At 41.7% G+C, this 13,674-nt stretch overlaps 1 protein-coding gene across 2 annotated transcripts in view; it reads left to right on the top strand.

The window, feature by feature from the left end:
- Positions 1-13,674, top strand: part of TOP1 (DNA topoisomerase I) — a 66,929-nt gene that overhangs the window by 47,599 nt on the left and 5,656 nt on the right. For both annotated transcript variants that reach the window (XM_084538367.1, XM_084538368.1), the window contains 7 exons: positions 3,203-3,318; positions 6,633-6,754; positions 7,447-7,569; positions 9,093-9,280; positions 9,855-9,999; positions 11,069-11,212; positions 12,356-12,541. In XM_084538367.1, the coding sequence (XP_084394493.1) occupies positions 3,203-3,318; positions 6,633-6,754; positions 7,447-7,569; positions 9,093-9,280; positions 9,855-9,999; positions 11,069-11,212; positions 12,356-12,541 (1,024 nt within the window). The remainder of the gene's footprint in view (positions 1-3,202; positions 3,319-6,632; positions 6,755-7,446; positions 7,570-9,092; positions 9,281-9,854; positions 10,000-11,068; positions 11,213-12,355; positions 12,542-13,674) is intronic.

The raw sequence follows: 13,674 nt of genomic DNA, 5'->3' as shown, positions 1-13,674 counted from the left end.
TGGCACTTAAATTTTTAGAGCCTTTTCTAATGGATCTGAACTTCATGGTTTGTTGTCCTACGCTAGTGCTCTATGAGAAAGATGCTAGATATTTTTTTAACTATCCACAGTAATATAACCTATTGTTAATGCTAGATTTGAGGAACTTGTGTGTTTTGAAGTTATTACATGTGTGTTTTGAAGTTCAGACCTTAGTACTTCCCTGGTTTTACTGTGTATGTGGTTTTCAAAAGTGTATGTGTTTTCTTCACTCCTGTAGTCTTCTGTAATGTGTTTTTATGACCTTTCGGAGCTGTTTCCATGAGCATTTTCTTTCCTTAGATCATTTGGCAGTTCTAAATAGATCTGTGGTGTCAGAGGATTGCAAAGGCATTCCCTTAAATCCTTTCAGGCTCAGTCTTTTACATGTGTACACGTGCACGTGCACACACCCTTATTGTCTCTATTATTGATTCACCTTAAAAAAAAAATCTTCTGCAGTGTTCATAGTCTGCATATTCCTTTGATTGCTACAGCTTCCTCAAATAGAAATCAGCACTTGAGTATTTTTTTGTACTTGTCTTCTTAGAAATTTCATTTTTAGGCCTTTCCCCGTAACTGTTCTGATTTTTTTTTCTTAGTGGTCTGCTTTTCCTCGGTCCCTCTGACAGCATATTTTCAATGTGCTTTGACATGGAAGGAACTTGAAGTGAGAGAAAGCCACTGAAGGTCTCTTTAAGCCTAATGATCTGTCTTTTTTGACTTTGTGTCAGCTCTTCTTGCTGGTTCTGTCTGACTTTACTATAACTAATACCACAGCTCCCTTTTATTGTAGTCTGTATCCTTCAACAGCAGAGCTGTACTGGAAAGCCTTACAATTCTCCCCTCATCTGCCTCGGCAGCACAATTCCGGGTAGATGTGTTAAGCTCTGAGATTTGTGCTTACTGTTGAGGGGAAAACTGCCTTTGAAAGCACGTTTCACAAAACCTGGCAGTAGGTAACTGCATCCTTCTGCTGATGGTTTGTGTCATCCATCTGTGGCTTTGTATAGCAAGTCTGCTGGACAGGGTTTCATCTGCACTTCAATTGCATCTCTTAAGGGCATTTTATGTTCCATCTGAGCCAATTTTCTGAAAGTCTGATATCTTTTTTTGGCTGCTTCCTCAAGTGCTTGCTGCCTTGATCATTTTCATCCTCACTTACATGGATGCTTGACGCTAGCCGTTCCCAAGGCATTGGCATTGGTCATCACCATGTGGAGATCTTTCTTAGAGGTCGTTTTCACACCCTGTCAGCGTGAAATACGAGATCCAGAAGCACACCTTACGAGCACTTTTCCCACCTTGTGTTAAAATAAGTTAATTACCTTGAAATAACATATCCCTGAGGTATATTCTGGTTTTTGTCAGAATTTTCTGTTTTCATTCCAAATGAAAACCAATCCTAAACTACCTTCCTGAGTCACCCTGGCCTTCTTGGATTTGGTGTGAGGTTTAAATAAGGAGCCTGTGTGACTGATTGGCACGGTTCCTGCTGAAATTAGTAAGGTGGTTTTCCTGATAGATACCATTCTCCTTGCTCCTGCCAAAACATTTGCAGAACGTTGCTCTAGGATCAAGAGCTACCACAGGCAGGTTTTTTATTGTTTGAAACCAAATGAGGACCAAAAAAAGGGATGAATTCAGGAGGCTCACTTCGTCTTTTGTCTTGATGTTTATGTACGAGGAGGTTTAAGAAGGTGGAGGTGGGACTGAAAATGATTTGTGATCTCTTTGTGGGAAACTTTCTGGTAGTTGTGGGTTTAGAAACCACCGTATGGATCTCATGTTTCCTTACAGCCCTCCCAACAGGCGTAGTATGCTTCAGCTATCTAATTACCTTAGAGTTACCTTACCTAAAAAAAAATTAAGGTCTAGTGCTTCAGTCAAAGGTGGTGCCTTTCTAGCTAGAGTAAAATACTATCTCCTACCGTTGTTATTCTTCCTAAATTACCGATATACAGGGACTGCTGAAGCATTTTGAGTAATTTCTAGCAGAAGCTCTTTTCTGCGAACAATGCTCATCTTCTGTACAGTGGCCATGTCGTCTCATTAGGAATGAGGTATTTAATTGTGCGGCACGCTTCCTGAGCTGCACTGCAGTACGTGTGCACTTCTTCTGGGTGCAGCAGCAGCTGAGAAGGAAACTACTCCATAGGGCTGGCATGAGGGGGAAGTTTAAATTTCTTGTATCGTCGTGGCTGCTCAGCAGAGTGCTCTGGGTAATTCAAAGACTGAGCACTGTGACAGGTTAATGGCCTTCTGGTTGATTGATCGCTAAGGTAAAACAGCCTGTCTCAGCAGGGGATCCTGTGCCAGCTGTATGGAGCAGGAATGCTCTGGTAATGGTGGAAGAAGCGGAGAGGGGAAGGAATATGGAGTCAGTGGCTTGGGCACAGGACACCAGGAGCTGGGGGAGGAAGCGGGCCTGGTGGGACTCCTTTCTTTCCTCTGTAGAGGAATTGCTGACCCTGTGAGTTTGTTCAGCTGGAACGTGGGATTGGTGGCGCCTACCTTGCTGTGTCGAGAAGCTTGATGTGTCATTTACAAAACACTTTTTATAGAGGTGCTCCAAGGCAAGTTTGCTTTTTTCTTTGCTACTCTGCTTTTCTTCAAGAACACTTCTTCGTACCCAAAGAATTTCAATGAATTCAAAATGACAAAGCAGGTTTTAGTCTTTCTTGTCTAAGCAGGTTTGTTCTCATTTAGGTCGTAAATGAACATCTGTTTCTTTATCTCTGCCCTTAATGGGATACTTGTCCACATCTGAAGGCAGCTGCATAATATACTACAGTTGTTTGGCTTTGCTGAGCAGGCATCCTGGACCTGATGTTAGATCACAGCTGACTATAATTTGGCATGATCCTTGATGCTTTACGAGACTGAATTCTTCATTTTCTCAAATTCTAAGCTTTTTCAGCTGTGTCTTTGTGAAAGGAGGAGCAAGTGGCAGGTGAGGACTATGCTGTATCAGATATCTGTTACCCGAGGTGTTCTGTTTGTGGATGTTGCTGTGCTTTTGTTTTTGTTAAAAAAAAAAAAAAAGTGTGAATATTTGTTCTTGGCCAGTGTCTGGCACAGTAATGACTGCTTTCTAATTTTCTGTAGCATACTCTTACATCAACATAACAATAAAATGAAGACTAGGAACTTAATTACACTGGTTCGTATGTTTCTCTTGAAGGTGGGAAGAAGAGCGTTACCCTGAAGGAATTAAGTGGAAGTTCCTAGAGCATAAAGGTCCTGTGTTTGCTCCACCATATGAACCTCTGCCTGAGAATGTCAAATTCTACTATGATGGTGAGTTAATCTGCAATTCCAGCTTGCATTCTCAGGGCGTTGTTGCAATTTTCTGAGGAGATGAGGAGGTGGATTTGTTTCAGTGGTTAGTTTAAGAGAAGTTCTTCAACAGCTTAGAAAAGGACGGGTTGGTAGAAGTAAAGGGAGCAGCCTGCTGAATTGACACAGAGATGAACTTCTTCCCATTCTGTTGTGGTAAATCTGTCAGCTTCATTAATAATGTGAGAGGGGGGTCTTATGCCCAAGAGAAGTATTGTGTAACCAGTACAGTACATAATTAGAGCTACTTCGTCACTGGTCATCTTTAGGCTTGCTTTGTGTTCTTCAGTATTATGAATTGAAATTTCCATAATCTGTAATTAATTTCATGATTGTTCAGGGGCATTAATGGAACAAAACTAGATAGTTTTGTTACAAATGATTAGGATGTTGCAGGAATGCATGGGATCAGCCTGATCTCAAGGATGTAGCCCTCCAGTGTGTGTCATGCTCCCATTTAGCTACTATTGTGCATGGTAGAACTAATTGATGTGGGGTTCTAATCTGCTGGGCTGACTGGTTGTTAGAGGCTCATGTGGATAGGATTATATGATGTGATGCCTGATGGAGACTGGACTTGATGACCCGTGTGTTTCCTTCTAGTTCTGTGATCATGTTAAATGAAGGATCAAATTAGCCCAGGATTAAATTAAGTGGGAGGCATTTGAGTGGATGAAAATGTAATTTTTGGCGAAGGGGACATCTGTGCGTGGAACTCTTCCAGAAGCAATGCGATATTTTCATGTGACGTGACACATACTGAAATACTGAGGAATAGGTGGCACTCACTTTCAGCAACAAGGCAGTGAAATAAACGTGCTGCATCCTATTGAAGACCATCTCTAAGCAAACAGCACAAAGATCAAGGGTGCCCATTTTCCTCTAGCTGTCTTAGGGCTCGATAAGAACTTGTAGCAAGGTTGGAAATATTTTTCCCCCTCTAGTGAAGAACATATATGATCTCTCCTGCTGTCTAGAGAAGAAGAGGGGCGAATTATGCTATAATTATCCCTTTCGTGCAGGCAGCAATGAGCTTCTATCTTACCACCTATTTCACAAAACCTTCTGGAAACGCAGGGATTTGTTGCAACCTCTGTCTTTGTCATGGCAAGAATTGATCAATAGGCTCAAAAATTAGGGGCGGGGATGGATCCTGGCAAACAAAGCAATCGCATACATCTTCCCTGAGAAACCGAGGGGGGGAGGGCATCAGATGGCTGATTTACACAGCAGCTGCTGAGACCGCTGTCTGTGCTTACAAGGCATTGTCTAATTTCAAGATTAGCCTAGGATGATTTGTAGAGTCCAATAATCACGCTGTGGCTGGCCAGCCAGCTGCCAGAGCTCACTGGAGGAATCCCTCCCGTGCCTGGTGATTGCAGTGCAGCGAGACTGGCCCTGATTTCATCCAACACGACTGCGGGGCTATTGTCAGTGCTTACAATACCGCGCTCGGGGAGCCTGAAATGCCAAAAGCCATCTTTAAGGGCTTAGCTATATTTTTGAGTGACTATGGGTTAATGAGCAATTGCTTGTACCACAAAGGCAGCTTGAACTCGTGTGTTTAAGGCACCCTGAACTCGCTGTTTTTCTGTAGATGGACAAGATAACAGTGGAGATGATGGCAGTGGTGTTTATCACTGCGGTGTGGTCTCTCCTGCCTGTTATGTCCCTGAGTTGCTCCCTGAATTTCGTTTTTTAAGACTGCAAGCTAATGCTCAGGGCTCTGAAATAAATCAGTTTTTTAAATATATAGAACTGTCACTGAGAGCTTTTTCCAAGTTTTTTTAAAAGTGGGAATTGTGTACAATGAAATCTGTTTTAAAGTGGTTAGGTAAAGATGCCTGAGCCTGTACTACTCTGTAGCAATTTGGGAACAACTTTGGTCATTTAAGCCCCATAATGTGTTGCTTACTTGATAGCCTCTTTCAAGCTAGACTTGCAGCCTGGAAAAAAAACACTTCCCTTGCTGTCTCTCCCTTCCCCCATTTCCTGTTGTAGGCAAACAAATGTAGTATTTTAGGTTGCAGCTTACAAACTGGCAGAGTTTCTGTTGGTTTTGTTTAATTGCACGATGTTCTCAGATCGCTGGGAGGACTTTTAGCCTAAGCCCTGTTTTACAAGACTTTACGGATCTTCAGGCTCTACAGAAAACTCCTGTGCTTTAATTTTAGAGATGCTGTAACTTTTCCAACCATGGAGTAAATCAAAAGCATGCTATTTTTTTCCACTAGCACAGAATCAACAGTAGTGTTTCTTGTATTGACTTTTGTGCAGTAAAACAGTCATTAAAAATCCCCAGGTGTTGACTGTCTGCCAGCCCACGGGGACTTCAAATATTCCTTGCAGCTAGCTGGAGATGTGAGTTGCATGCAAAGTCCTTCACGGGGTTCACTCACATGTTGTCAGGAATGCAATCTGGACTGAAAAGACGCTCAATAGGAACGTTAGATGTTGTTGAATCTACAGCTCCGGTGTTGCAGCAGCCTCTGCTCCCTTGTGTCCTAGTCTTTTTCCTTGCAGCACTTTCAGTCTGTACTGCAGTCTTGCAGATAAGCTGAAATGTGACCTTCCTGCTCACTCAAAGCTCAGTCTGTCTCAAAAACGACTATCTTTTGAGCCTGATTTGGAGACAGACGGATGCATTCCCACAGTGAGGGACTCAGGCTATTAGCAGAATCCTGACACATTTCCCTGCAACGAAGGGGAATTAAATATTTGGCATCGCTTTCCAGCCTATTTGTGGTGAGTATATATAGGAAGGGCTCTTCCTGGCTAGAAATAGCTAAAGGCTAGGAGGGGTGTTCCAAAGCATGTCTGTCTGTGGGTAGGAGAGGAATACAGAGCCTGTATTTCCCATATGTCTGAGTGCCGGAATATGAATTTTAATGAAATTCCTTGCCTCTTCCACTTCAAACAGCAGTATCTCCCCAGGAGCGTACACACCACAGGGATGGCTCAGCACAGGGTTTCCTGCAAGAGGCCTTTTCCCCTTCCTGCCCTGCGTCTCTCAGACCTCACATCAGACTGTTATTGCTTTTTTTATAATGTTTAACTTCCAGAGAGAACTTTTTTTCAAAATCTTTGATGGTAGGTCGAGCAAGTGTGTTCCTCTGTTTCTTTTGCCCATCCAATTTGCAGTACTATATAACACTTCTGTGAAAAACTTCAGAGTGGTAAAAGTATGCTGTTCTTTAAGGGAGTTACTGTAGCTTCTTTCTGGCTTCAGTTCCTAATATTACCACGTGCTTTAAAAATAAAACCTTTCTTCATAGGTAAAGTCATGAAGCTGAGCACCAAAGCAGAAGAAGTTGCCACATTCTTCGCAAAAATGCTTGATCACGAATACACTACGAAGGAGATCTTCAGGAAAAACTTTTTCAAAGACTGGAGAAAGGTATGCGGGTAGTCTCAGGCTGTGGTGACTGCAGGCATGGCTGGTGTCTCCTCACTGCTAGGCAGTGAACAGAGGCTGCTGTCCTAGGCTCCTGCCTAGGAGAGCTAGCTTGTGGCAACTGCAAGTTGCCTAAGGCCTTAGCCATGAGGTTTCCAGTTAGTCCTGTAGCTTCTCCAGGATGAAAGGCCCTCAGATGTTTCTAACCTGAATGTCAGAATTTTCCAAACTAAATTTGCCTGTTGCGTGATGGGTTATAACTGATCTGACCATTAAATGCTTTGAAGGGCCTTCCTTACAGCAGAAGGAAGCCCTTTCCAAAGACCTAAAAGCCAAACCTTCCTCAGTGAACCTACCAGCCACAAGGTCAACCCTTCAGATAGATGTCCCAGTTCTTCCAGATGGGTTACTGGATTTTACTCCCTCAACAGTGCCAGCCCCTGTTAGTTGAGAGCACTTTGCAAGGTGGTGCAGCATTGCCCAGTGCTTGCAGAGATGAGGCCACACATTGCATACACCCTGTTCCTTGTCCTTTGCTCTTTGACCTTAGCTGGAGTCAGCATGTACAAGAATTTAGGGATTCCTGGGGGATTACCGTGAGAACCTGTGCATTGTCTCTGTTTAAGCTGTCACGGGTAGGGTAAGCTCTATTATACGTGTATGAAAATGTAAAGCACTATTTTTCTTTCTGCAAGGAAATGACCTCTGAAGAGAAGAGCACTATCACCAACCTCAGCAAGTGTGACTTCACCCACATGAGCCAGTATTTCAAAGCTCAGTCGGAAGCTAGGAAACAGATGTCCAAGGAGGAGAAACAGGTACCAGAGGGAATTCTAGGAGAATTCTTGATGCTTAGCTGGCTTGTAAACACCTTAGTGTAATTGTTCTCTGCCTGCCTTGCCATTTATAAGTCAGTGTTTACTAGCTTTCACACTATTACATTCATGTTAATTGTAGAAATCTTCACTCTGCAGCTTAAGTAGTGTAAAGCACTGTGTTTGCAGCTGAACCTTCATCCTGACTCGAAATGATATTGATCAGGGTTAAGGCTCCTGACCCTGCTTAGGTAAATAAAGAGAATAAGATGTGTTATGTTTGATGGGACCCTTGGTCCCTGGCCAGTAATGGGCAGTGTACGCTCAGGTAAGGACAGATTTTTATTTTAAGAGTTCCTTAAAGGATCTGAAGGCAAAATTGAGAATAGTGAAATGGATGCCGCAACAATAGTGGGATAGTAGTGAGTAAGATATATTGAGAAAAAATATTTTAAATTAGGTCTCCACTTAATGCAGTTTTGTAATCAAAAATGGAATTTTATTTTCAGTAGCATGGCTGCAGTGGCTTGTGGGCAAAAAAGTAGGTTTTGAATGAATGAAATGTACTACATGAAACTTACGGCAATAAAAGTTGGAAACTGGCCCCAAGTTCTCAATTGATCCTTTCCAACACTACAGTAATTCTCCTTGAATTGTGGGGCCTGGTGGCTTGGAATTACAGTCTTTGGGGTCAGGAGTCCTGCCAAAGTAGAGAGCCCATGTCATATTGCTGTTTCAATTTGATATACATGGGGGAGCCTTTCCCCGTTCCCACTCACAGTCACTATTGAAGTGGAGAAAAGTGGCTTTTACTGTTAAGTTTCTTAGCTTGTGCACCAGTGCTGTCTATGGGACAGATAGTTTATTTTGGGCTGAGATGTTCTTATTTTTTGCTACTTTTCCTTCCATGTTATTAGAGTTCAAGCATAGAAGTATGCAGTGAAATCTCAGCATGATCTTAGGAGGCCGTGTTCTGCCTTTGAGACCGTTTGCTGACACAGACTTCACATGCTTTTAGCAGCAGACTGGAGACATTCCTCTGCCTGCTTTCTGATGCTGAGTTCAGACACAGAAAACTTTTTTTTTCCCTTATATAAACAACAAGATGTAAAGTCCAGTGGATGTCACGTGCTTGTTCTGGGGCTGAACAGAGATTATAAACCAGCAGTACTGTGGTAAATGGCCTTTGTAGATGTGGTATGTGGTGGAGGTAAATGCTTCTGTTGTGGCAAAGTAGGGCTGGTGAAGATAAATATTAATCTGTTCCACTCAAATACAGATTTTAGGAGGTTTTTTGTACATTCTTTCTTTTTTTTCCTGCTTGTCTTGCTTCTTGCATTTTATGGATGCTTACCTGAGCAGTCTGCTGCCCTGTGTGTTGGTCCAGCACTTGGCACAACTGGAGTCTGGCTTTGAGTTGGTCTTCGGTGTTACTGGAGTGCAAATATCAAAATTATTCAGTCTTATTATGTAGAGATGTGTGGTGCTGGGCATAGGACTTCATCTTTGCTTTTGGCTTTTTCCAGAAAATCAAAGAGGAAAATGAGCGGCTATTGAAGGAATATGGTTACTGTGTGATGGACAACCACAAAGAGAGGATCGCGAACTTTAAGATTGAACCTCCAGGTCTCTTCCGAGGTCGTGGGAACCATCCCAAGATGGGCATGTTGAAGAGACGTATCATGCCAGAAGATATCATCATTAACTGCAGCAAGTAAGCACTGGGTGCTTTGCTTTCTGGTTAGGATAGCTTCTTTTCTAAAATCCGGTAGGGATTCCTGTGCAAGCATGTAGAGATACACATGCTGCTTATCTTAGACTTACGTAGATAAGAAACTGCGTCATACAAGCAGAGACTGAACAAGATTATCAGAAGTTTCATTTAGAACTTCGTCGACACATTTTCTTCCTCATCCTTGTGTGTTTAAATGTTCTTTCCTGCTGCAAATACCTAAAATTAATTTTCTGCTAAGTAGGTTGTTCTGCTTTGTTAAAGGCTAGGGTTCGGTGGGCTTCTCTTTGGTCCTGCCCTGATAAGCATCTTCACTATCATAGTGTCCACAAATCAAAGTTGGTCTTAGGAATGTGTTCCCACTGATAGCAATTACACTCCATCTTTTGCGACTGTGATTCACTTGATTTCCCACTTGTTGAAATTTGTAATTACTTTGCCGTGGTTTCTTTACCTGTGCTTTCTTCGTGTGATGGTATTCATTACTTCTCTCAATTTTGAAGCTTAAAAATCTCTTTAAATAGCTTTTTTTTGTTGTCCTCTTAACTCTGTGCAGGGATTCCAAGATCCCTCCCCCTCCACCAGGACACAAATGGAAGGAGGTTCGGCATGATAACAAGGTTACCTGGCTAGTGTCATGGACTGAGAACATCCAAGGCTCTATCAAATACATCATGTTGAACCCCAGCTCAAGAATTAAGGTACAGATTTAGTTAATACTATTAAGAAGAAAATACTGGTCATGAAGCAAATGTAGCTGTTGGCTAGGAGAGTGATAGGAAGTAAGTATCTTGCTATTTCATCCTGTGCTGATTGAATTCATATGAAAGTACACGTGCTTCTGTTCTGCCTCGAAAAAATAGAATGCAACTGCTGCACAAGAGAGATGAAATCTGAAAACTCTATACCTATTGAAAAGCAATATTGTCTCATTCCTTGTAGGAATCCTTTACTCTTTATAAGTTGAAAAGGTGGTAATTCACCCAAGAATGGGCTTGTTCTGGTGGATATTTTATTTTCTTTTGGCCCTGATTTGGCCCCTGCCTAATCATGTAGTGAAATTCTAACCGTGGGCTGATGATTAGTCAGTACTGAAATGTAAAACATGGCCAGGTTACTGGCTGAGAAGACTGATAAGGAGCCCATGGCTGAAGAAAAGCAAACCCTGCTGTGGGAGCAAATAAGTGGACAATGGATCAGTTCTGTAAAAGAAATGATGAGCCTGTTGAAAGATAAGTAGTCTCCAGTTTTGGGGATAGAATTTAAGTTCTTCTCATGAAATCATTTTTGTACGAGATTTTTTTTTCCTGTATTGGAAAGGAGGAGTTTGTCCTACAAGTGTGAGAGAAATCTGTTCCTTGTTAATTTACGTCTTCTTTTTGCCATGACTTGAACATATAATAATACTGATGAACTGAACTGGTGGTGTTGCTTGTATGTTTTATGGGTATTTAATTAAACAGATGAAAGAATCTAAGCGTTATCTGAATAGAGCAGAGGAAACCATTTATATACTGAGAAGCACAGAAGACATAATGTCTCCTTGTGTCTCTAGTTGCTTCCGTTCAAGCATTTCATATCATGGAAATCTGAATTGCTTACAGCTGCCTGGCAGCATAGTTTGGAGCTGAGCTGTTTTAGCAGTAAAGTCTCAGTGCTTTTGTGCAGTGAGACCATTTGCCACTCATACTTGTGAAACCTTGAGAGGCAGATTGGAACTGGTCCTCTGCCTGCTTTCTGATGCTGACTGTATTCCAACTTTCTCTGCAGGGTGAGAAGGACTGGCAGAAGTACGAGACAGCTCGGAGGTTGAAGAAGTGTGTAGATAAAATCCGAAATCAATATAGAGAAGATTGGAAATCCAAAGAGATGAAAGTACGGCAGAGAGCTGTGGCACTGTACTTCATTGATAAAGTAAGGCTCGTTCCCCAGCACACCCCTCCTACCTTTCCTGTCCTGTTGGGAATACTCAGGACTGCTGTGTGTCTGTTCCTAAAGCAGAATTGAGCCCAGTTACTAAGGTATCCTGAGACTTCCTGGTGGGCAGGAATCCCACCCCTCTCCTTTTCCTTCCCATTACCTGGAAATCAAGAGCAATAAACTATTGTACTGCCTATGGCTATTTCAGGCAGCATTGTTTTAGCTCAAAATTCACAGCTGGGTTCCAGAATCTCCCAGTTGGATTACTGGGAGCTTTGTGTGGACCTTTTGTCTCCAGCTGTTTCAGTTTTCCTGCTGGGAGTTCTGCTACTTGGTCACCTCATAGTCATGAGGTTTCATAATTATGCTCAGTTTCACACCGCAGAATAAAAAAAATGAAGTTGTATTGATTCACTTAACACTATTTGAAGCCAGCTCCCATAGAGCTGTTGCCCTGCTATGTTTGATTTTGACCAACCAAATTAACAGTTTGTGTTCAGAATGGTTTGATGTAAATAGGGGAACTTTTATTTGAATAATATGTGGTTTTATGTGGTTTAAGGTTTTCTTCAAAAATCAGAAATTGGTTTAGCCAGTACAGTTACATTTTATGCAGCCAAATGTAGCTTTTAGATTACTTAAGTACTCTGAAGAAAGTGTCATGTATGTTGTTTAAAATGTGTTTCTTTAGCATACTGTGAAGAGTAAGAAGATGCATAACTAATGAACTTTCTGATTTTGTATCAGGTTGAATTCACTTGGAAGTCAGTCTAATATTTTAAAAAACACCAAACATTTTGAAATGAACTTTTCTTAGATGATCAGAACTACCTTATAGTTTGAGTTAATTAATGTGAGAAAGCTGGTAAAACATCTTGCTTTAATCTTCCATTTTAAAACAAAGGTAATTTGGTAGATTGATAGAAGACTTTTGGCGTTAGTGTAGGGTTAGTTAAAATATTTAAAGGCAATCTAGGGAGTTTCGGAGAATTTTGTTTTGTCCCTTCAAAAGCATATTTCTCCCTCTTCTACTGTGGGCACCCCTGATTTGTAGGCCCGTGTCAGAAAGTTTCTAGTATCTATCTATGACTGAGATAGTCCGAAATGCTTACCTTGCTTGTCTTGGTGTAAATGTAGCTTGCTCTGAGAGCTGGAAATGAAAAAGAAGAAGGAGAGACAGCTGACACCGTGGGCTGCTGCTCTCTGAGAGTAGAACATATCAAGCTGCATCCTGAACTGGATGGCCAGGAATACGTGGTTGAGTTTGACTTCCTCGGAAAAGACTCCATCCGATACTACAACAAAGTCCCTGTGGAGAAGAGGGTAAGGCACCTCCACGAACACATACAGAGTCTGAAATGCAGAAAAATCTGGTCAGCGCAGTCTTAGTGGCAATAAGAGAGTACTTTGTCATTGGTCAGAAAGCAAGTCAGTTAATGTCCTTCCCTTCTTACTGGTTGTGCCTTAGAAAGAGAGAAGGCTTACGCACTGATACTTACGGTTTGTGTACGTGGGTACCTACCAACCAAGACTTCTTTCTTAGATAGTGTCATTTTCTTTATTCCCGTCACCCACCAATTACTAATCTGTTGTGATCTTGCCATTATTCCAGAACAAATACCAATAAAGCAATGTGAACTGGAGGGCACTGTCCAAAAAGGCTGCTTTTGTGGGTATAACCAGGCTTCGCACCTCACCCACACCTCTGCAGTTAGCACAGCGTGTTAGATAACACATGTGCAATACTGTGGTAATTGTAACGACAAAGAGCCAGAAGTGTCAACCTCTTGGCAAATGAAATGCTGGGGGGGAGATAAACTATAGTGCTATAGGAATCTAGAATTCTTATTTCTTTGTTTAAAGGAAAAAAAAAAAAAAAAAAAAAAAAAAACATTTTTAAGTTTAAATTTATTTAGTGTTGATCTCTCTTGATGTCTTTTCTTTAATGCTTATAATGGGGAATTGATTATTTTGGAACTAGAAATCTTTCTGCATAAGGTATCTATACGAGGGATTTGGAGTACACAGAGCTGGGATTTGTGGTCTCTGTGTAATCAAAAAGGTTTTGATTATTTCCCTGCCCCAGTGAGACTTGTTTGGGATGGGCTTGTATGAAACATTTAATGCAGTAATGAGAAGGGCTGGGTTTTGGTAGCTTTAACTCCATAGGAAATTGCTCAGGGGTCTCTTTGGTCGGAATAATCATGGAGAGTGAGGGAAGTAGGTGGTAGCTTTGGAGTCTTTCTCTGTTAGGTAGCTAAGCCAGAGCAGAATTGAGTCTTCTGAAATATGGATCTAAAGAATGAGCATAAAGGACATCAAATGCTCAGGACTCAGGATTGCTGGGGAAGAACTTTAAACACAAGTGTCTTAAAAGATGATAGCCTTTGCCCATTGGGAAGTAATGTCCCGCATCATCAGTGTTGCCTGAAAACAGTTTAAGTGGTGTCTCGGCA

This window comes from Aythya ferina, assembly GCF_964211825.1.
Source record: "Aythya ferina genome assembly, chromosome: 16".
Taxonomy (NCBI): Eukaryota; Metazoa; Chordata; class Aves; order Anseriformes; family Anatidae; genus Aythya; species Aythya ferina.
Note: the sequence above shows the minus strand (reverse complement) of the source record. Positions and strands in the feature narration are given on the sequence as shown.